Genomic DNA, 24,529 nt, shown 5'->3' with positions numbered 1-24,529 from the left:
GAGGGCACCAGGATGCAGGTCTCTTGTTATCTGGTGTGCTCCCTGGGGCATTTGGTGGGCCGCTGTGAGATACAGGAAGCTGGACTAGATGGCCCTATGGCCTGATCCAGTGGGGCTGTTCTTATGACTGCCCCCTTACCACAGTCTGTATAGCATATGCCCTCTGGACATGGCTGTACCAGCACTGGAGACTTGGATAGGATTTGACCCTTAAACTCTTAAATATCCACAAAAGGCCTTTAATTACTATTATTTTTAAACAGACTCCAAGTAAAACCTGCTATTCCCAGTTCAAAAATTGCATTGTGAAGAAGCTGGCATTCCAAACTCCGGTTGCTAGTAGCCCAATTGCCACAAGATGGCAGGAGGCGTGCACGAGAAACCAACCTGAGCAAAGTTTCACAGAATGCAACCCTCCTGAACTCTCCACTTCTGATGATGGGTCTGATCTGTCTGAATCAATTGAGGAGATCACAACTATTCCAGGTCAGTGAACAGGGATGGTGACGCTCCCACAGGGAATGTGTTCTGGGCATCATTACCTACTTGCTCTAAATTAATCAGTGCAACTACACAACAAAACTCTATTCCACCTTACACTTCAATGAGGTCTGAGAATATTAAATGATAAGTTTTCTCAGCTGAACTGAATGCAACCAAAGTTGGTTGTGAGCATTTAGAATTATGATAGGGATTGAGTTTTCAAGCATTAAGTAAAGCATATTTGTTTTTGCAAGGGAATTGACCAACTTGCTTTTGATTGGTTTAATTCATGGTATTAAAGTGCTGGAAGGGGACCAAATTCATTCAAATCCAAATCTTCACTTGTTCGTGACAGTGATTTTCGGTCAGTCTTTCTCTCTTGTTCAAATTTGGGGTGTTTGAAGATAAAACATGAATTTATAGAATGAATAAATATTGATTAAACAATGATTATATATACACGTGTCTTTCAGGGTCTTCTAATGTGCTTTGTAAAGTCATGGTTGGTGAAACCATTATAGACACCAATACCACTTGTTTGCATGAAAGGAGTAAAACAAAGAAACAGGTATGTGCAGTGCTTTTTTTGTAAAAAAAAAAATAGGTGCAGGAACTCACAACTTTTTATTAATTTATTTATTTTTAAACCATTTTTATACACGCGCGCACACACACACACACACACACACACACACACACACACACACACACACACACACACACACACACACACGTCCATCCCGTGTGAGCTCCCTGATAGCAAAAGCACTCCTGCCACAGCTGGAGTGAAACACCCCATTTTTTTTTAGGTGGGGAGGTGCTCCATTGGGCTATAGGAAACTCTCTCCATTGGGCTATAGGAAAGCCTATACAGTAGTTAAAGTGTTCAGAACAAATATATAAGGTCTTGAGCCCAACTGGTGGCCATCAGTGCCTCAAGTGATAGTTCTAAACACTTTGCGCCTAAGAGCTCTGGTGGCTCAGTGGTTAAACTGTAGATCTGTGAAGCCAGAGGTTTGGGGTTCAAATCCCACTGAGGAATAATATATATATATTTTTTTTTAGGTGGGAAGGTGCTCCATGGCTGCAAAATATAAAGGTTGGTTGCTAGTTGCCAAAAGGGGGGCCAGTTGAGGCTGCAAAACTCCTCAAAGTTCAGTCCCAGGCAGGCTCTTTTTTGACCTTTTTTTTTTTAAAGTCCCAGGTAGGACTTAACCCACAGCCTCCAGCAGGGGGCTCACTCCAGGAGCTTAACTGTGGGTTAAGTCCTAACTGGAACTTAAAAAAAAAAAAAAGGTCAAAAAAGAGCCTGCCTGGGACTGAACTTTGAGGAGTTTTGCAGCCTCAACCCCTCAAGGTGGGGGCAGAGAGGAGGGGGAAAAAAAGGTGCCGGAACGCCATTCCGGTGCGTTCCATTACAAAAAAAGCCCTGGGTATGTGAGAATACATTTGTTGATAGTACAATTCAGCCTGTTTCAACAGGCTTCTAGTTTCTCCATGATCCTTACTATAAGCATCAGTTCTCAAGCACTTCCTCAAGTAGCACTTGAATTGGTAGATCAATAAGGGAGGTTCCAGATGTTGCTACTATGAGGCACAACAGAAAGACATCCCTTGAAATAGAAAACAGAGTCAGGATGGTGCAGTGGTTCAGAAGTTGGGCTTATTCCTGGAAGGGCAGGAGGTCTGGCTCAGTTGGTAGAGCTGCCGCCTTGTATGCCTGAAGATCTGAGGCTGTCGGTTCAAAACAAACGGAAGTACCCAAGAACTGACAACATGCTGATATACTGATGAGCTGACCCTCAGTGGCAGAGAGGAGTTGCTGTCAAGTGGAGCGTGGGAGGTGAAGGGCCAGAGAGAGGCCAGACCGGGAAGGAATCCAGCTGGAAGGAGGAGTTCTATGAAAGACTAGAACTATTCAACTGTAAAAATCTCTACGGGGGTTTAGAACAGCCTGCCTATGTAAACCACCTTGGATTAAAGTCTGAGGAGAAATCTGACGACCAAAGAAAGGCAGATAAATAAATAAATAAGATCCAGGTTCACATTCTCGCTCAGCTATGAAGCTTCCTGGATGAACTTGGTCCAGTCACAATCTCTCATCCTTATCTACCTGACTGTGTTGTTGTGAGGACAAGAGGAGGAAAGGAAGAACATGTGCACTGCTCTGAGTTCCTTGAAGGAAGGGGATTTATAAAAAAAACGTGAAAAATAAATATATATTAGTACTACTTGCTCCAGGAAGTATCACTGCTGTTGAGGATACAAGGATGACCCCTCCCCCTTCCACGATGCCAAGCCTGCTCGTCCACATGCAGTTGGAATGGAGACGTCTCTCCATGTGTAATTCCTTCGTAGGGCCAAACTATGATAATATGATATCTGTGATTAGGATCTCTCAAACTATTTGCTAGCCCCACATTTGTGACTTACTTTTAGAAGGCAGGGCTGCAGCAGGCTGCAGGAGGTGCGGGGAGCCCTGCACAGCGCTCCCTGAGGCTTGGAACTTTCCCTGAAAGCGGGTGCAAAGCACTTCCGTTTTGTAGGAGGTGTTTTGCGCCTGCTTTCAGTGAAAGGTCCAAGCCTCGGGGAGCACTGCGCAGGGCTCCCCACACCTCCTGCAGCCTGCTGCAGCCCTGCCTTCTGAAAGTAAGTCATAAGCACCCCCCTTCGCCCCCCCTAGCAGCGCAATCCTGGGGATCGCGTTGCTGCCCTAGCCCCTCCCCCACAAAGACTTACTGAGGGAGTAAAGCTCCCTCAAAGTTTGAGTACCACTGCCCTACAGGAAATCCTAATCAGGAACTGCCTGAATTGCACCTAGTTTTTGCCTCTCAGCATACCATTTACCTGTCATAATTCAAATCTGATGCCTGGAACTGACCCAAGATATATGGAAGAGGTGGCTGCTGCTTTCCATTCTTCTTTTCCCCCACTGTGATTTCACGCCCAGTCGGTTTTTCTTTTTTCCTTCATACTTATCTCCCTCAGGTGTTTACCACTGAAGAGAACAGAGATGGCATGTCAGAAAAAGGAAGGATGAGGAGCTGTGAAAAACACAAGTGCCTTTGGAAAGGTATACAATTCAGTTCATGCCATTGAGATGCATACATTTGGTACTTCACAGCCGCTGGGGGGGGGGTTCACTGTTATACCCTCTCAATTCTATAATGAGATGACTATTTCCAGTGTCACAGTTAACTCAGGTCTTGCAAGAGCTGCCTCCAGGTGTATGAACCTACCTGTGTGCTCTTGGATCAGCATTGGAGAATGCTCTGTGCCCCCCTTAACAGCAGCAGTATGGCAAGGGAACTCTGGGGGCAGGGCCTTCTCAGTCGTAGCACCTAAACTAATGCCTGTATGGCTCCTTCACCCCTTGTTTTCTGGCAAGTGACCAAAATGTATTGGTTTCAACAGTCGTTTGACTTTATATAAGAATTAATATTTTTGTCTGTTTTTCTAAGTTATAGTTGCTTTCAGTCTGAAATTTGTTAGGATTCTGTTTTGTTTGCTTGCTTGTTTTGGCAATCTGCTCTGGGTGGTCCCTGAATTGAAGGGCAGGGTACAAATATTTAGTTCCTCTACTGTGGTTCCAACATAATCATTCTCAGAGTTTCTTGTGTGCCTGCTGCTCTCAGCCAAAGCCCTTTTTCGCCTCCTCTTATCTCTCTGTGGTCCTTCAGGCACCTAATCTGCAGCTTGGATAACTCAAGAAATTCTCCCTTACTTTCCATTCATCTTCTAGGGTGAAATGAGGAAATCCCCATGGAAATTCCAGCGTTCAAGCCCCATTGAAATTAATAGGGCTTGTTTGATTGGGGTTGGGCAGGGTCCTAGGCAGAAGGTTTCCCTATCACCAAGATCCTTTGGGAGGGATGCCGATCAATGGAATGTTGGGTCTCTTGTGTGCACAGAATATGTTTGAGCATTGAGCTATGAACCTTCCTTCATCTACCTGCAACATACTTTCCTCATCAAGAATGTTGCAGCTGTGTGAGCATGTGCATTATCATGGAAAAGAATCACAGCTTTTATTTACACAAATGAAAGCTGGTTGAGCTCCCTGGGTGCAACTTTCTAAAGGAAGGGAGACAAAAAACTTGTCCCAGGATACAATTGCCTCAATTCAGGTGGAGATTTGGTGGAAAAGTAGTGTTGCCATGATATGTCAACCCTTGCTAATTGGGTAAGAGGCGCATTTTCAAGTGGGTGCTCCTCTTTTACTTAGCAGGGGGAGAGTAACTGCAGGGGGAGAGTAACTGACCTCTTAGGTCATCAGAGAAGGCCTTTTTACAAGTGCAGCTGCCTAGGGAGGTATGTGGGGTGGCGGCAAGAAATAGGGCCTTCTCACCAACGCTATGGAATTCCCTTCCCCTTGACTTAAGAACGGCTCCCTCTCTTGTAACTTTCCAGCGAGGCCTGAAGACCCTCCTGTTTAGGCAAGCCTTCTGAGTTCCTGGCCTTTTAAACATCTTTTTAACATCTCTTAACATTTTTTAACATCTGCTCACAGGCCTGATCCTTTTCTAATTTGCTGCCCTATGCTCTTACCTGATTAGTTTTTATCTGACTACTGTTTTTATGATATGTTATGTTTTTATCTGCTTTTAAATTATGTTTTTAACTTGTTTTAACTTTGTTTTGTAAGCCGCCTTGAGTCCCTTCGGGGAGAAAGGCGGGGTAAAAATAAAGTATAATAATAATAATAATAATTAATAACTGGCCCTCCTCACCCCAGCAGTGTCTTTTTTAGTGCCTGTCTGCTGCTGTTGCATCTTTTTAGATTGTGAGTCCTTTTGGGACAGGGAGCCATTAGTTTGTTTGATTTTCTCTGTATACCACTTTGTGAACTCTTGTTGAAAAGCAGTATATAAATACTGTTGTTAATAATAATAATAATAATTAATAAATATGTAACTTTTGAGCAGTATTAAATTGTTTTTTAAAAAGCCAAATGAAAGTTACTTTCTGAACAGCCCTCATATATTCCTAGTGAAAATAATCTGACACTTTGCTACATAAATGATGGAAGTTTAGTCATAGTACTCTAGCAGCAAAATGCCAAGTAAGTGTCAACCACAAGCAGGGCTGGCCTATCCATGAGGCCAACTGAACCAGTCATCTCAGGCAGCAGACTGATAAGGGGTCCCACCTATGTCTCCCTTGTTTGCCTTGTTTGAGCAGAGGCTGGTGCATCACCTGGTAAGGGAAGGAGCAGCAATTGGCACACTGTCTGTGGAGGTCTTGGGCTCTGGCCACAGGCGAGGAGGTCTTACAGGCCCTGGCCACAAGGGTAACTATTCTGCATGCTCCTGCTTGGCTGTTGGGTGTTTTTTTTAAGTTAGCACTTTTTTCAGTTAGTGGTCATTTTCGTCACATACTCAAGTCACGTAGATCAAAGATGGGGCAGATGACTGTGATGTGGGAAGCCATTTCCTGAGGTTTTGCATTTTGGGGGTCTCTTTGATGGGAACTTAAACTGATAGCAGCATCCTTCCAGCAAAGACGTATATGGCTACAGTTGGGGTTTTGAGGTTACAGAGATGTCTTAAATGCGTAGAGAATAAAAGGTAGTTTGACAAATATCGAAAGCATTTGAAATAAGAAGCACGTATACAAAAACATTATGCCCTATGACACTGCATGATATTGGCTGAGCAAGGGGAGGATTGGAGAGCTGAAAATATATTATTATTATTATTATTATTATTATTATTATTATTATTATTATTATTAATAATAATAATAATAATAATAATAATAAAAATAACAGTATTTATATATTACTTTTCAATGAAAATGTACTGAAATTCAAAATGTGATATTTCAAAACTAGAGTTTTGATTATGGATTAAAAATGAAGATGTAGAGAAATCGATGAGAGAAGCTCATTTGACCCAGATGTGATGATAACTAGTTTAGATAAGATTAGAAGAGTTAGAGTGTTGCAAGCATGCCAGAAGCCATGTTTGTGACTACTGGCAGCACTGGTACAAAGGCCTGTGCTGGCCAGCTGGTGCTGCATTCAGGAGACGTGCTGGAAAGTAGGTGTGCTTGTGCGGGGCGGTGCAGAGGTGTGAAGAAGGAGGGTGGATTGGGGGCGGATTGGGCTCAGGAGGAGGCAGGATCAGTGAAGACCTTCTCCACCAGATCCTAACCCCCCCTCCTAGCATTACATGGGACATCCTGGATTTTTGCCAGCTATGTTGTTGGTGCAGATCCATGAAGCCCCATAGGGCATGTTGGGGTATTACTCAGGTAAGGGAAAATATACCCTCTTGCCCCAAAGAGACCTCCAGCTGCCTCCCAACCTGCACTGGATGTAGTGCAGGCCATGCAGCCTGGCTGTACCAGTGTAGGTTAGGATTGGGCTGTTGATTAGGGACTGGTTACAGCCTTACCTGGAGAAGATATGGTCTCAAAGGTGTTATTGAGGGAGTACTGCTTGGCTCAGTGGCCATTGCATGCTTTTGGAGTTCTGCTGGGATCAGTTCTGTTTGTTTAGCATCTATATAAAACTATTGGCGAGGGTGTATGGAGTTTTGGGTGGAGGTATCATCAAATGTAGGTGACACTCAACTTGATCTCAGCTGATCACAGAGAGGCAGTGGGGATTTTGAAATGGTGTCTGCAGGCCATGATGAGTTAGATGTGGACTAACAAGTGGACTGTCCCACCGGCAGAACATGGGTTTTGCTGGCTGTTGCAAAGCAGTCATAAAGTGCTCTCCAGCTAATAGGGGCAGCTATAAGCTCAAGCGCTCAATTACAAATTGAAGGACAAAGATCAGGGTTACTGTCAGTGGTATAGCTGTATTGGCAACCTTCAGTCTCGAAAGACTATAGGGGGGTGTAAAGCACTAAGTTTTGCAGAGAGCCTCACTGCAACATGCAAAGGGCCCCTCCCCTTCAGAGCCATTCCAGGTGGTGGGAGCAAATTGGAGGCATATACCTCCTACCACCTGGAATGGCTCCAGCATGCTGTGGTGAGGCTCCCTGGAAAACTTAATGCTTTGCACCCCCTCTAGCTATGCCACTGTCTTTGTACTTCTTATATCTCAGATTTTGCTATGAACTAGGCTACTGCTATTTTGAGAAGGGGCTTTCCTTGGGATTTCCTTAGCAAGCTGATGTGTAAATATCAGTGTTAAGTTATATCGCTCACTCACGAGAGAAACACAACAGGACTTTCTTACAGCATACAGTTGTGCTGTAATAAAGTCTGTTATTCAAGTTTAACATGTGAATGGTGATACTCTGAATTGATATCTACAGGATGCATGAGAGGAAGCAAGACTGAATGTGAAGATCTTAGAATTTCATCCCACAGTGAGAGCTTTTCTCTCCTGGAACCAGAAATTAAACTTCACATCACTGGTTTGCGCAATGACTACTGTAAGTTTGGGTTTAAGTTGCTGATTGCAAGTAACACATTTGAAAGTGAAAGTAAGGTACTGCACTGAAAGAAATCCCCAAATCAAGGCATTCCTTGTTATATTTTAGAGCAGCAATTTTCATTCCCCCCCCCCATCTCTGACATTGACAAGCCACTGAAATTGTCAAGGCACTCCATCAGTTTTTTGAAAATTGACAAGGGACACAGCACTACTGGTGAAGGCTTGCATCCCCCAAAGGCCCTACAATAAATGACCCTGCCCCAAACTCTTGTGGCACACCTGCAGACTGTTCGTGGCACACCAATGCACACTGGTTGAAAATCACTGTTTTAGAGGATTGCTGAGATGTCCAACTGGCCCTGGTCTCAGTGAGCCTATGTTGTGGGACCTTACTTGTTTGGGCTGGTGGAGGCCATATTGCAGACCTTACCAGCCCAAGGAATCATCAGCTATGATGGGATAATGGAAACGATCTTTGACCGTTATAGGGTGATGAAGGACTCCTTCCACCTTAAGTTTCAGGTGATAAGGCACGGGGTGGGGGGAGAAAGATCGTGCTCTTGTAACAGAGATATGGGAAACAGCCATTCAGTGATTGAAGCAAAGCATGGAGGGTGAAACCATTTCTTAGATAAGGTTGTGTTGGAACAGGTCTACCAAGTGATTTCCCAAGAAGTTGGGTACTGCAGAAACAAATGACATCCTTGAAAGTAGCCACTTTGATGTCTGAGAACATTTTGGCCGCTGAAGCTACAGAGGGTCCCAAGAAAGAGCTCCAGGCTGAGAGTGGGGTAGGGGCCACAAGGGAGCAAAACTCTTCCTGAGGTTTGCATGGAGTAAGCGTCTACGCTACAGCCCAAGGGCAATATTATGGCCGTCCACCAGCAGTGCTTTCCCTGTTGTCTTTTGGATGATGGAAGGGAAGTTACTGAAAAAGGACTCTTGCTTCATGTATGGACAGATGGACCATTACAGACTGCTCTTACACGGAGTGCAGTTTAGGATGGGAGATGTCATATGTGGGACAGAACCTCTACCAGGTGTACCTGGGGTGTGGTGTGCTTGCCTATTGTATTTCAATCCATTAACAACAATCTAAAGACATTGCTTCATTAAAACGCTTTCCTGCATCCCTAGTGCAAGCAAAGTTTATTGCAAATCTTTAGAGAGCTGGTCTGATGTAGTGACTAATGGCATAACCTCAGGCATGCTTACTTGGAGGCAAGTCCCACTGTGTTCAATGGGCTTACTCCAAGGAAAGTATGCGTAGGGTAGCAGCATAAGAGACAGAGTGGTGAAGACATCCCTGGTTTGAATCCCACCTCTGCTATGAACTCAGACAAGCCTTTGACAAGCCACTCCCACCCAGCCTCAGCTGCAATGTCAATAACAGGGGTGCTCAATAGGTAGATCGCGATCTACCGGTAGATCGAGAGGCAAAATGAGTAGCTCGCGGAGCCCTGTCTCTCCAAACTGTTAATATGTCAGTTTCGTCTAGTGACTAGACGAAACTGACATATTTAGCTGACACTAAACTGACACTGAAACTGACACTTTAGCTGCTCTTCAGGCTCCATAGCTCTTTAGCCCCGTAGTGCAGCAAGGCTGGGCATGTGCCTCTTGGGGGGACCTGTGGCTGCCCCCAGTATGTGGGGTGGGGAGAGAGGAGAGGCCTCCCGTGTGCTTCCTGAAGCATCTGGTGGGCCACTGTGGGGCACAGGAAGCTGGACTTGGTGGGCCTCCTCTGACCTGGTCCAGCAGGGGCTCCATACATCAAAGGGGGTGTCTGTCAGACGCTTCCTTCCCCCCTGGTAGATCTCCGGGCCTTGCTGGGTTTCAAAGTAGCTCTCGAGCCAAAAAAGTGTGAGCACCCCTGGTCAATAATAATAGTTACCTTACAGGATTGTTGTAAGGGTTACATCATGATTAGGCACATGAAACAGTGATCATTCAGAATGTGGAATACAGTTGTTCAGTACTAATTTTAGATAATTCTCTTTTCAGATCTGAACATATTGGATTGGAGTCCTGGGAATCTCATAGCTTTTGCTCTTGGGTCCAGTGTACACATTTGGAATGGAGAAACACACCAAGATGTTGAAAGCATTGACCTCTGTTCCCATTCCAAATATATTGCCTCTGTTGCATGGATGCAAGAAAATGGTTACCTTGCATTTGGCACCAGTGATGGAGAAGTGCAGGTAGAGAATATCTATTTTCACTGCATCAAGTTCAGATAAAATAGAGTGCACCTGACATCTCATCCTGTACTAATTGCACGCTTTTGGCCTTGACCCAATGATAGATGCTGAAAACATGCTGATGTGTATAACGAATGCCAAAAAGTTTGGATGGGAAGAGCATTTGTTTTTTTCTGATAAAAGGTCAAACTAGTTGTAAGGTTGGTTACATTGTTGGTCCTGGTGTGCTGGGGTTTTTGGATATGTAGATGGTACATATACAGGCTGAGCTGGGTAGGGAGCTGTGTTGTTCCGTCTCACCCATGGAACCGTGCAGCCTGTGGGAGTCTGTTCCAGCAGTTTGGCCAACTCTGAGGTTTCTGGTGATGACACTTTTGCCTGGTGCTTGAGGACTTAGTTGGGAGTGAGGACAGCTGGCGAGGACAGAGGGGATGGAGCTGGCAGAGGCAAGAAGCCTCAAAAATGGCAGCATTGAGGATGGGTGGGAAAGGGAAGTGGAAGAGCTGGAGAGAGAGGGAATGGCTGCAGGGGGACACAGCGAAAGAATTGAGAATAAGAAGCAAGTTGGAGGGGAAGAAGGGAAGGTGAAAGGATAAAGGAGAAGCTTAAGGAAGACTGGGGGGGGTTTGAAGAGATGGGGATCTTCAGACAGTAGTAACTGGAAGTGAAAAGTGCTGATGAATATAAATTATATGGACCAATAAAACCCTTCCTGCAGCATATGCTGGTGCCAGGCAGAATCCCTAACATCTCATTTTGATGTTGAACCTACCCCAAGGGGGCATAGACAGATGGGATGGGGACTACCACAGGAGTGCAGAGGTATACAGAGACTTCAACAGCAGTCCCTATTGGGATCTGCTTCCCCCAGGTGCATTATTTGTCTGGAAATAGAAACCAATGAACAATGGAAATGTCTTTCCTATGAAAACAGCATGTGGGAGCCTAGTAGTCCTGCTCCATATTAGGCCCCCACATGTGCTACCTACACACAAAAAAGCCAGGGGCAATGACAAGACCAATGACATGTGTAGATTGCCGCAATGACTGGTAGTTTGCAGTGTGAGCGGGAATTGTCATGGGTGTCTTGTCCCTGGATAGACGTTGATACCTTTCCGTATCTAGCAGGGAGGTTGTATGTGGAAGCAATACTACACCAACCCCTGATGGCCCATCCATGGGGCCACCTGATGCAGGTTGCATCTGTGGCAGATTGTGAGGTGTCCCAGGATGCGGTGGATCCAGGGTGTCTTTCACCCTGAATCCGCACCTTCCAACCTGCCATCAGCACAAGCCACAACAATCGGCTTCCCACCTGCTTGAGCCAGAAGCCCTTGTGTGCTGCTGTAAACCCTGGAAATGGAGAACTTTTGACTTCATTTACAGGGACATCAAGAGACTTTGCACTGTCCCTGTAAATTAAACTGGAAGTCCCATGTTTCTGGGTTTCATGGTATTGTAAGTATTTTGATGGTTTAATTTTTGCAGCGCAGAGGTGGCATCAGCTGAAATTCCACATCATGCCTGCCCTGCACCAATCCCAAAACTCCCTCCCTGTCTTTAGAAAAATTAGAATTATTGATTTAAAGAAAGATGCATTGGTGAGAAATGGCGTATAATATTCTTTGAGTTTTTTCCTTAGTTGTGGGACATTGAAACCCAAAAGAGGCTGAAAAATATGTTTGGTCACATGTCTGTAGTTGGAGCCATGAGTTGGAATGGATATATACTTAGCAGGTGAGTAGTGAAATATATTCCAGTGTGGCATATGTTATAGCCTAATAGTCTTTATTCAGGGTGCACCCTCAATGTATTAATAGATTATCCTACCCCTGAGGAAGTTTGTGAACAACATGGTTTTCCTGTCCATAAATTTGCCAGGCCCAGAACCTGTGAGGACTCCTGGTCATTTAAGGTGACAGAGAAGTGAGAATGTTACTAGGTGTCTCCTCATCTCATGTGTGGCTCCTTGTCATCACAGTACTGGCATCACAGAAGAAGCCACACATGGGGGGAATAACTCTGGCATATTATCCAAAATTATGGTTTGGGGAAAACCAGTGAGTGGATGTTATTTAAGGGAAAAGTTAAGGAGTGACAGACAGGGAATGGGCAGACAAATTCAGTGGGATTCAGGGCGAATAAGGGCAAAAGAGATAAATGTGAGATAAAGTCAAGGAGCTCTAACTATGAGCGAGCTGTAAGTACTTTGGAGAAGTTGGAGCCAGGGAACCCAAGGTGAACCTGCATTTCAAAGCAGGGCAAATGGAGGGATACTTAAAAGATAAACCTCCATCTGCTCTGCTTTGAAACACAGGCTCACCTTCTGTTCCCTGGCTCCAGCCTCTTCAAAGTGCTTACAGCTGCTCGTTTTTAGAGTTCCTTGACTTTTTCAAGTATTTAGATAAAGCAATGCAGACTCTGATAAGATAGATGTGATACAAAATGTGCAGGATTTGATATCATGTAATGTCTCTTGAAAGTCAGATTTCCTTTACGCAGCACAATTTTTCTGCCGCACGAGAAATTCACAGGTGACATATGAATTTAGAGAGGCATAATATGAGAATAGGACAATTCCATGGCAATGCAATTTCCTTTACTATGGTTCTTGGAAAAAGTGCTGCTGTAATCACAGAATAAGCTGCAAACAACATTAGAATAACTTTCATTTTTCATTTGGCTTCATTTGAGTTGACCTACCATTTGGTCATAACGAGGACTCTTACAGCCCAATTTTGTCCTTTCCCCTGCCATAGCATGCAGCTGGGCCAAAATGGGCTGCACTGTATGCTGTGGTGGTGGTGGTGGGGCAGGTTGGGAGGAAAATATTGGGTATCCTTAGACCTGTACCAGCTCTTTAGCTGGCACAGATCTGAAGAGGCAAAGGGGGTATGTAGTGAGGCTAGGAATGGAATGTCATTCAGTGCAAGTCCTCCTTTCCCACTCTCAGAGTTTGGGAGACAATGAACTAGATCTTTAGATCATGTATAACAAGTTACAAAGTAGGAATAGTGGCAGTGGAAGAAAAACACTAATGAAGGAATTTAAAGTTCATTGTTGTTTATAGTATTAATGGGAGGAGACAATGGGGGTCTTTGTCATGACCAGACTTTGAAATTTACCACTAACCAGTGCTGCTGGTACTGCAGTTGGTACTGCAATTGGTAATAATGCAGATACTGGTACTGCAGTTGAAAGTAACGCAGGATGGAGTGTTTTTGGTGGTGGGGCCCTTGATTACGGAATTCCACATCCCTAGAATTTCATATAATCCCACATCATCATCGTCAATATTTATATACTGCTTTTCAATAAAAAGCTCATAAAGCAGTTAACAGAAAAAATCAAATAATTAAATGGCTTCCTGTCCCAAAAGGATTCAGTCTGAAAAGATGCAGAAGAGGCTCCAGCAACAACCACTAGAAAAGACACTGTGCTGGGGTGAAGAGGGATTGTTACCCTTCCCCCGATAAATATAAAAGTGCCTCCTTGCCCAATTAGCAGGATATATTATGCACTTATACAGGGTATATTAAAATTCTGATGTGAAATTCATGATTCACTTAAAGTGCTATCTCCTCTTGTCCATAGTGGTTCAAGGCTAGGATATGTTTATCACCACGATGTTCGATCAGCTCAGCATCATGTTGGAGTGGCACACCAAAGCAAGCAGAGTGTTTGTAGCCTGCAGTGGTCCCCAGATAGAAAACTGTTGGCTTGCGGTTCTAGTGATGGTCTGTTGAATATCTGGCCTAATGATCCGGGTGTGACAATACAGTGTAGGCCATTGATCTCTATACCCCATTCTTCAGCAATGAAGGTAGGATGAAGAAAAGGTCTTTTCTTTTAATTTACGTGCATGGCACGTGTCATTCAGTCTGAGCCTTTAAGGTAGAATTTTTACCACCATTGTATTCTGGTGGGTGTTTTGCCAGATTCCTAATCCAAGCTCTGCCTGGAGAACCTATGACCACTTTCAGCTAATTAGCTCCCCTTTTTTACCCAACAATGATCCTAGTTCTACCCTGCAGTACTGCTGGACCCCACCACCTGGGTAGCTCACCTGTACAATCTGCAGAGGTCTCCCCTCCCCTGCCCTGCCCTGCCCTGCCCTGCCAGCAGCTCCTCCCACTGCTACAGGTCTCCAAGGTTGGTCCTCCGTTGGTCCTCTGCAGGTCTTGGGCATGGCAGCCAAACACTGATCTCAGTGTCTCCAAAGTCCATTCACACACCAGTCCACCATCAGTTCCTCAGACTTTCCTCCTTCTGCTACCCCACCCAACTCTCCCTTCATCAGTTGCTTTTATGCCTGAGGACCCTATTGCCTTCAAGTGGCTGCAGCTGTGCAGCACACTCTCTGCTGAATGCCTAGGCCTTACCCTTAAAGTGGACACTGCTTACACCACATCCTACCTCCTCGCCAGATCTTCTGTGATTCCAATACTGTGGGCAATTGGAAAACTATGTCAGGGGTGTCAAACATGTGGACTGCAAAAGCTCTTTATCCCCCCTTCCCATGATAATTGGACTCTCCCAGCACTATAGTCAGTTCCTGCTTAATGATATATCACTTCTAGCCCTCAGCAGGCACAATGAGTGGTTTTTGGCCTACTGTATAAAACAGGTTTGACACCCCTGATCTGAATGTATTAAACAGAAAATATACAGATGATTTACCCATTTTCTCTGGAACTTTTCTGTAATGGTTAAACACATTTGACAGTTGTCCAGCACCAGAGAATGATCGTTTAAAAAATAAAACCTGCTGCTTCATTAGGCAATGATGTGGTGTCCATGGCAATCTGGAGTAATTGCTACAGGAGGTGGAATGAAAGATAAATTTTTACACACCTGGAATGTTAACGGTGCGAAACACCTCAAAGCTGCATGTACAAAATCCCAGGTGAGACCTTGATGTGCTTCATGTTTCAGATTTGTCCAGTGTACCCTCTGCCTAAAGATGTATTTCCATTCACTTTAATGGTAATTCTGTATCGGCACTGCTGATAATTTCATGTTCCAACTGAAATAAATGAGATATGGGACAGTCTTGTACTCCCTTGTTTGGATCAGATACCTTGTACTGCCTTGTGTGAGCAGATACCATGAAATGGAACCTATGCTTGTGAATGGGTCAATCTCACACCCATCATAACACACCTGGAAAGCTCAGTTTTGGGAGATGAACATGTCAAAACAGATTGCCAGATGGGCAGCTCAGTCTTGAGCTGCCTGGTGTGCGGGGCTGCCGTGGTGCCAAAATAGCTGTCATGACACCCTGAGCACTCTGGGCAACCACTGGTGGCTCCTCAGGGGTAGGGCGGCTCTTTAGCTAGTGAAGAATCAAGGAGTCCCATGTCAGGCTGCACGATCTGGTTCCAGATCTGGTGGAGCTGAGCTCTGCTGGTCCCCCCACTCCTGCTCCCTCCCACACCATGCATTCCCTTGCCTTCCAACCACCCTGGAACGCCTCCTCCCCACCTCCCTCCCGCCCCCGTTCACTTCTCCACTGCCCAGCGGTCCAGGCGAGCAACATGGGCCCAGCATTGGAGCTGGCCCAGCGTAGGCTTGCACTGAACTAGCTCTGGCGCTGGGCATGTGATAAGGCTCACAAACGTGCCTTATGCACATTTGCGACAGTGCACACTGGTGGTAAGCAGGTGCGCCAGGCTCAGGATCGGGCTCTTATACATCTCTAGTCCCATGACATGGATTTTCCAAATGGTACATTCTCTCCAACTCTTTTGCAGCCATGGTCAGATAACCTCTTTCTTGTCCATCCACTCTGGCTTTGTAGCATGTTAAGATCCTTTCTTATTCCAACAGCTGCCGGCCCTGAAGGGTGCTGTGTGCTGACAATGGCAAAATACCAGCAACCATTTAGTTATTAACTGTAGGTTTAATTTTCTTTCTTCGTGTTAACTAAAGCCTCTTATAATGTACATTAGGAGCTGACCTCACATCATGCATGAATATGTAAACTGAATCTTTGAAAAAAAAGGTGAAAAACCAACTTCAGGGATGATTTCCCTAACCAACCCGGTGTGTGGAAAGAGTTGTTCTCATCCTGCCTCTTTTTTGCTCAAACCAACACTTGCACAGTTTGAAAAAGAGCTCAGAGACCTCTGTTAACATGCATTTGCATGCAATGTGAGGTTGGCCTTTCAGGCACTCCTGAACTACAGGCGTGTCCCCATATCTGCAGGGGTTCAGTTCTAGAACACCCCACCCCCACAGTTAAGTGAAATCATGATTGCGGGTGAACGCCCTCCCTCTGAAGCCAAGGGGAGCTCTGATTCCCTCACCTCCGGGGTCTTCTGAGCCTCTCAGGGGCTTTGCTGTGCCTCCCAATACCTTATAAGGCATTGAAAAGTTCACTTCCAGTGTTTTTGAAAAACCAGAAGTCATGTGTTTTTGACTGTAAGAGTCAGTCTGAGCCTGGCAGAGGCCATGGATGGATGTGTGTTGCCTCTGCCAGGCTCAGAAGACCCTCCAGAAATGAGGGGAGTAGAGCCTCTGCAGGGGATGCGCATGGGAGGATCCCGTGGACCTGATCCACGGATAAATGAATTTGTGGATATGGGATCTGTGGATATGGGTGACCCCCCCCCGGTATATCAACATGTATGATATAAAAGGCATTGTAGCTGTTCTGCCTTGTATTCCATTCTCAGTGACCAGAACTTAAATGGAGATTATCAGACTGAAATAAAATCTCTATTTAAATTTTGGGCACTCATACTAGAAGGCATAGAGGAATAGCTACACTGGCTTTAGTTAATTGACATTTATGTACATCATTCTACAAACGTGAAATGAGTGTTTGAAAAATGCTTCCAGGTGTGCTCCCTGCTCTGGTTACCACACACCAAGGAATTGGTGACTGGGCAAGGCTATCCTGGGAATAAGATGAACATCTGGACGTATCCCTTGCTTTCAAGTTCAGCGGAGTTGTGCGGTAGGCATCTTGTTAACCTTACTAATTATGCTGGTACTAGGCATCACTGTCATCATCTGTGCTGTGAACATGTTTTCAGTTTTGCATTGGGCAATCCGGGGAAATTTTCTTTTAGCAGGTACATATTTGTAAAAAGTAGCTTTTGGTGTTAACCACAGCAGTGAGATGCCTAATACTTTCTTGACCATGGCAAAGATACATGAACCACAAGAGGTTTTTGCTCCTCTTCTCAATCAGATGCTGCGTTAAAGGCTCTTGCACAAAGGGCATTGCTTAAGTCTGAAAACACCATTTTAATTATTTTTCTGGCTATAAAGTTGGGACTTTAGAATATAGAACGCTTGCTATTGCAACACAGCACTAGAGCCAAAGTGGTTGGGGAAAAAAATCAAATACCATTTGTACTGTGGAAGATCCAAATTTGAGAGATTAATTAACTAGTGATGGGGAATACCCTGGTTCAATTAAATAAGGACAATGCCCAGTCCCCTTGACACAGAGGTAAAGGAATAAGTACTCAATCAGAGGCTTGCACAGTAACACAGGTTCAGTGAAATTATGGGATATGCCATTCTAGACATGTGCTTCTGGAATGCAAGCCACTTTGTTGGTTGAGCAACTGCACAGGAATAAACTTCTTAACTCTGGATACAGGAATATATCCACAGGAGAACAATGTCCAGTCTCCTTGACATGGAGGTAAGTTAATAACTAATGAATGAGAGATTTACTCCCTAGACACAGGGTTTCTCAAACTGTGGGTCATGACCCACTTGTTGGATCGTGATTGTTGGTGAGTGACAAAGCTTTAGCTAGTAGCTGAGAAGGCAAATGCATGGAGCCCTATGGAACGTGAAACCAAACCATATCGCACATTTATTCATGAGTAAGCAAACTTGCCTTAGTCCATTGGAAAGGGCAGGCTGAGAGAAATTCAACAACACTGGAATGGTCCTGATCCGATGAACGCAGCCCCCCCAATACATTCATGTTTACTCATGAGTATGCGAATGTGCCTTGGCTTGTGATCAGGTCAGCCAAGGCCACCAGAACGAAGCAGCAGACCCAGCGCTGGGCGAATGGGACAAATGCCCTGGACACTGAGTCCATGCGACTGTCGGTTCGCACAGGAAGCCTCACTGAGGTTCCTGATGCGGTCAGAAACTTAACTTCCAGTTTTCCAGAAGTACAAATTAAGACTGTAGGAAGCCTCAGAAGGCTTCCCCAGTAGGTTCTAAGGTCACACAAGGCTCCGTCGCACTGGAAAGGTAGGGAGTGGCTTTGCATGCGGTGGGCGGGGGCAGCATACCGCAGGGGAGTGGCATCGCAGACCTTTGCCCTGGGAGCGGGAAGGGGTATGTCTGCCCCTTCCAGAATGGTCCCAATCCGATGAAAGTGGACCTCAACAAATGCTCCAGAAGTCAGTCCCCCAGCCCCTCCCCCTCAAGAATAAAACACTTGATCTGGTAAGGTGAAGTTTTTCTTTTTTCTTTTTTAGACTTGTAAAGCTGGATGGGTCCTGGTAGTGATATGGTTTAAATATAAGTACTTAAATAGAACTGGGCACTGGGTAGGGCAGAAAATCTTACCCACTTTGTGTGTGTGTGTGTGGGATTGTTATTGCAGGCAGGCTACAGACAAAATTCACCTGGTGGAACAGGGCTGGCTTCTGCTCATTTAATTGTTTTACTTTAATTTAATTAATTTATTTTAATTTGCTTGATGATGTTACTTCCGGCCATGGCATCTCTTCTGGTGGGTCCTGGACAGATTATCATTCTAAAAAGTGGGTCCCAGTGCTAAAAGTTTGAGAACCACTGCCTTAGACCAGTGTTTCTCAAACTAGGTGGGACACGAGGTAATTTCAGGTGGGTCCCCATTCATTTCAAATATTTTATTTTTAATATATTAGACTTGATGCTACCCTGGTGTGTGACTGCATTTGAGAAAGTGTTACAGATCTGTACTTTTAACAGGCTACTGTGTAAATGCTTTTAACAATGACAGTAAATGGGACTTACTCCTGGGTGTAAGCGTGGGTAGGACTGCAGGCTAGGATTGTTAAAAATTTTCCTGCTTGATGATGTCATGACATCACTATTGGTAGGTCCTAACAGATTCTCATTCTAAAAAGTGGGTCCAGGTGCTAAATGTTTGAGAACCACTGCCCTAGACAATTTTTAGAAGTCTTCTAGTGAGGGCTTTGCCCAACTGGCAGAGATGGATTCTGAGTAGGCCCTCTGGTGGTGGAAGTGCAGAACTGCTTTGGGGGAATTATGGTTGGAGGATCCTTTGGGAGGTGTAAGAGGAGTTCCACAATTCATCTTAATATTTTTTTTTCCATTTTACCACTTCTCTGATACATATACCTTCTCTAATATTTTGAAAAAACACAGGTCATAAAGGAAGAGTTTTGCATATGGCACTGAACCCAGAAGGAAACAGAATCTTTTCTGCCGCAGCTGATGATACAGCCTACGTGTGGAAATATAGAAGAATATAAATGAATAGAGCTTCAGGAGGAACTTCTACAGACAGAACTTTCTACCATTCCACATCACTTAAGAGCTGGATCAGCTCTTCAACTGTGTGTCATTCAAAGTAATCAAATTATGGGAAATATCTGTGTTTGTGTGAACCTTCATAGAAGAAGGTGGCAAGACAATCTATACTGATCCGAACCCAGGAGATTGTTTAAAAACAAAACACAACCACCACCACCACCCATGGCAATCACAAACCCTTTCTCTTTTCTATAGTGAGAATGAAGTACATGGTCCAATATAAGATGCTGTATACAAATATCGCGCTCTGATACCATAGTCTTTCAAAACTGAAGGTTGCCAACATGATGATGCAAATACAGTTCTAGAACAGGGGCTGAGTCAAAAATCCAGGACAGGCAAAGCAAATGTCTGCATTGTGAATTTAAGAATGTTACCGCCGATACTTGAATATAAGTCGATCTCACAGATAAGGTGAGGGTAGGAAATTATGGAATCTTCTATCACCCTCACATAAGTTGGTTGTGTGTGTTATCTTAGGGGGTGCTTGACTATAATTTTATCTAATTTTACCTGAGGCCAGATCCTGAAAAATAATCTATCAGTAATAGTTACCTAAGATCTGTACAGTCTCTAATTTATTAAAAATATAGTAAAAGATCATAGGATACTTTTTTATTCATTTACTTTTTAAATTCTGGTCTTCATGATCTTTTTGTAAACATTATCAGTGTAAGTGCACTGTAAACAACATACCAGTAGTACTATTAATCAAATCCTTCTTTAAGGTGCCTGGCATGTTAAGCCAGAGGCTTTACATATAGCATATAACCAGTGGTGTAACTAGCGAGGGGCGGGGGGGCGGTCCGCCCCAGGTACCAGCCTTGGGGGGGTGACACCACAAATAACCCAACATTGCTAACATTGTGGAGATTACGAGTAACCCTATCATGCTATATACCTTTGGATGCAGAATTTTCAGCTGAATGCAATGCAAAAAAACCAAAGGAAATTATCTCATTTCCCTCAAAGCTTATAGCCAAAAAACCATAAACCAAAAAATGCATAGAGCCCTATAGAAAGTGAAACCGAGCCGTATCATGTGTTTACTTGTGAGTAGGCGAGTGTGCCTTAGTTCATCGGAAAGGGCAGGCTGAGAGGAATCCAACAACACCAGAATGGTTCTTATCTGAAGGAAGTCCCTCCCTCCAAGCAGGCGAATGTATTGAGCCCTATGGAAAGCGAAAGTAAGCCACACGGTCATGATTAAGCAAATGTACCGTGTCTGCTGGTCAAGTCAGGCAAAGGGGAATTCAAGGCTGGTTGCATGGTCCCAATCTGATGAAAGTGGAGCTCAACAATTGCTCCAGAAGGCAGCACCCCCCCCAAGAGTAAAACAGAGGCTTGAGCTAGTACGGTGGGCACTGGGGAGCGCTGAAAATCTCACTGATTTTTTGTGAGGGGGGGGTGTTCTTGCAGGCAGGCTACAGAGAAAATTCACTTGGTGTAACAGGGTTGGCCTCCCCTTATTTATCTGTTTTTCTTTAATTTAATTATTTATAATTATTTTATTTTGCTTGATGATGTCACTTCCAGTCATGACATCACTTCTGGTGGGTCCTGGACAGATTGCCATTCTAAAAAGTGGGTCCCAGTGTTAAAAGTTTGAGAACAGTTAAAACAGGCTAATGAGGCATCGGGGGGGGGGGGTGACACCATAGTGACAAAAATTCTGGAAATCATGGCTTTTAGGAATAATACCATCATGTTATATACCATTTGATGCAGAATTTCATCCATTGCTTGTGGGGAAATATTCACTGCATTTATTTTCTGGCCATTGTTATTACTCATTTCATGTCATGACTATTACTATCTCTCAGTCTCACCTACCTCACAGGGTTGTTGTGAGGACAAAATAATGGGAAGGAACCATGTACACCACCCTGTGCTGCTTAGAGTAAGAGTGGTATAAAAATGTGAATGAATGAATGAATAACAAATAAATAAATTAATAATATAATCAATCAATCAATCAATTAATCAATCAATCAATCAATTACTTATGTCATATGGGGTGACAAAAATTTATGGGCCCCAGGTGTCAAATGACCTAGCTACGCCTAGCTAGTTTCACTACCACCCTCTCCCTCCCCCCTTCCACCCATTTCCTGCCTCCATCCCATCCTTGCACTAACTTACTAGTGCTGGAACTCCTGCCAAGGATGATGGTATGCATCCATTCACTCCCTGTGGAGTGAACGCAAACATGCCAGATGGCATGTTGGATTTTGTGACAGCTGTAAAGGACGCTGCCCTGCCGAAATGCTAGTTCCGGTAATGCAAGGCCCTCATAGGATTGGGCCTGCATTTCATTATCTGCAGAAATCCACAGGGCGTCCTGGAACAAATGTCCTGCATATACCAAGGGCCCACTTGATTATATGCAGTATTTATTGATTCTCAGCTTCATTGTCCACCACTGAAAAAGCATTACCTTACACGTGTGATTCTCTTTCACATATTCATGTCATCACTTGATGTTGCAGTCATGTGATTAAAGCAATTCAATCGGGATTGACAACTTAGAAGGGCAGTGACATGGTGGTTATCATTTTGATCTCCTAAAGTCTTTCATTACGGCCCAATCCTATGAGGGCCTTGCATTACCGGAACTAGCATTACGGCAGGGCAGCGTCCTTTACAGCTGTCACAAAATCCAACATGCCATCTGGAGCCCTGCTCCAGCAAACAGGACGAGCTTTCCAGTCATGCCTGGGAGGTCCCCTTAGGCCCTGCTGCCACTGGCTTGGCATCTGCAGATATTCAAATCCATGTATGTTGAGCCCATGGATAAGGAGGGCCCACTGTACATTCCTGTTTAAAGAAGTGATGAGCTGTCCCCACATACTGATTAGTCAGATGACATAAACTGATGCATGAACAAATCCATCATTTTTCCCTTGTGTCCTGAGAAATATTCAATTCAATTATATAATTTGGCAATGTTCCTCTGCCCCATTTAGGTAGTAAGCATCTTAGGGCGCAATCCTAACCCCCGTATGTCAGTACTTTCCAGCACTGGCATAGTGGTGCCAGTGGGACATGTGCTGCACCCTGCAGTTGGGTGTTAGTCATGGAACCCTCCTCAAAGTAAGGGAATGTTTGTTCCCTTACCTCAGAGCTGCATTGGCCTTGCTGGAAAGCACTGACATAAGGGGTTAGGACTGCGCCCTTAGAGGAGAACCATTTTGAAACTTTGAATTTGGGATATAAATCTTCACACACAAAAAATGTTCAAACAAATAACCTGTTTTTATCCACTTACTGAGCTGACTGTAATACATGTTTCCTACCCACAGTTGAGGGGTCTCATTCTATTTGGTCACCATTAAAAAAAACTGTGTTTCCTTAGAAGCTCCTTGGGTCATACAATGGGCAAATGTTACTAATAGCTCATACTAGGAACAGATCCCATGACTTGACTGAAAATTGCTGTTTCCAAATGGCTTTGCCACCAACTTAGCACAAAACAAACATATTTCTCTGAACTTACAGAAAACTATGAGCGGCTGTTAACACCCAGTTTTTTTCAATCAAAGTCTCTCCACATCTGAAATATGTTGCAGTGGTAAGGGCAGCTATGTAAGGCCTTGATTGAGGAATTGATTCTTTCCCTCCAACGATATGTGCACCTTGACCTGTGGGAATAAACTACAGTACTGTACATCAATCGGGCTGGGTAACATGCAGTCTGAAGTTTTGTCGTGGAGGCTAATGACAGTTGAAACCAGTAGACGGAGCATTAAAATTAGTGACTGTAGAGGTGATTGAGTTCCCTTCAGAAAGCCACCATCACTTGGCCACATCACCCTCACATGGTTGTTGTGTGGACAAACTGAGATAATGTCAAACTTGGCACCTTAAACTTCTTGAAGGGGGTGTGTGTGATGCAACTGTGGCAAATGAATAACAAAATAAAATACAAAATTGCCTTTGCCAAGCAATAGTTTTCATATATAATACTACCCTATTTTCTTGTTCCACACAAATTTAGGGTGCAATCCAAACCTGCGCTGGAACAGGCAAGCCAGGAGGGCTGCAAATGTGCCATAAAGCATGTTTGCGCCTCCGTGGGAGGAAGCCGCGTCGACACATGTAGTTGCACTGACACGTGGAGGCCAGCAGAAGCCTCCATGGCGGCTTCCTCGCCTCTGCTTTTGTCAGCATACCCGTGCCGACACAAGAGGCAACAGTAGGTGTGGGGAGGCGGGGAGGAGGTGGGATGGGGGTGTTTCTGGGCGGGAGGAGGTGGGATGGGGGTGTTTCTGGGCGGGAGGAAGGCGGGCGATGGGCGGCCCCGAGGGCGTGCGTGCAGGGAGCTGGGGCGGGGCTGGGACCCAGCGGTTATGTCGGATTCCAACCCCTGTCCCCACAGAGAACGGAGCGGCTTGAAGCCGCTCCGCTCTCCTTGGACTTGTGCCACCTCCAGAGGTGATGCAGGTCTGAGGAATCCCATTGGGACGAGCAGCCCTTACCCAGGGGTAAGGGGAAGAGCTTCCCCTTGCCTCTGGCTGAGCCGCTGCAGCCAACGAACCTGCATTGGATGCAGTGAAAGCCTCCTGGCTTGCCTGCTCCAGTGCAGGTTTAGATTGTGCCCTAAATTTGTCAACTCCTCTCAAAGATGCAATACCACTTGTTCCATCTGACAATTTCCTTGTAAGAATGTGTTTGGAAGCATCATAACTTGAGGTGATATCTGCACACAAACCTTTTCCTTCTGGTTTATAGTGTGCAATCCTATCAGCTGAATTTTCTCTGAGTTCTTTAACAAACAAAAGTAAAGATGATCACAGAAGATCACCTTCAAATACATCAAAACCAGGGGTCTGGAATTTCTCACTTGTTTTATTGAAAATTTCCAGCACGTCTTCCCAAACTACTGTTAATATAGCCTATTCCAGCTTTACCAATTTGTGATATAAAT

At 44.6% G+C, this 24,529-nt stretch overlaps 1 protein-coding gene across 1 annotated transcript; it reads left to right on the top strand.

Annotated features, from left to right (window-relative positions):
* Positions 1-2,774: 2,774 nt before the first annotated feature.
* CDC20B (cell division cycle 20B) lies at positions 2,775-23,997 on the top strand. Its single transcript, XM_066618337.1, is given in 11 exon segments — positions 2,775-2,837; positions 3,472-3,556; positions 7,755-7,874; positions 9,881-10,077; positions 11,720-11,814; positions 13,672-13,900; positions 14,858-14,983; positions 16,921-17,038; positions 19,435-19,531; positions 19,533-19,639; positions 23,981-23,997. Coding segments are annotated over 11 exon segments (1,254 nt in total).
* Positions 23,998-24,529: the final 532 nt, after the last annotated feature.

The sequence above is a fragment of the Tiliqua scincoides genome, chromosome 2, assembly GCF_035046505.1.
Source record: "Tiliqua scincoides isolate rTilSci1 chromosome 2, rTilSci1.hap2, whole genome shotgun sequence".
NCBI classification, from domain to species: Eukaryota; Metazoa; Chordata; class Lepidosauria; order Squamata; family Scincidae; genus Tiliqua; species Tiliqua scincoides.
This window is presented reverse-complemented; position numbering and strand designations above follow the sequence as displayed.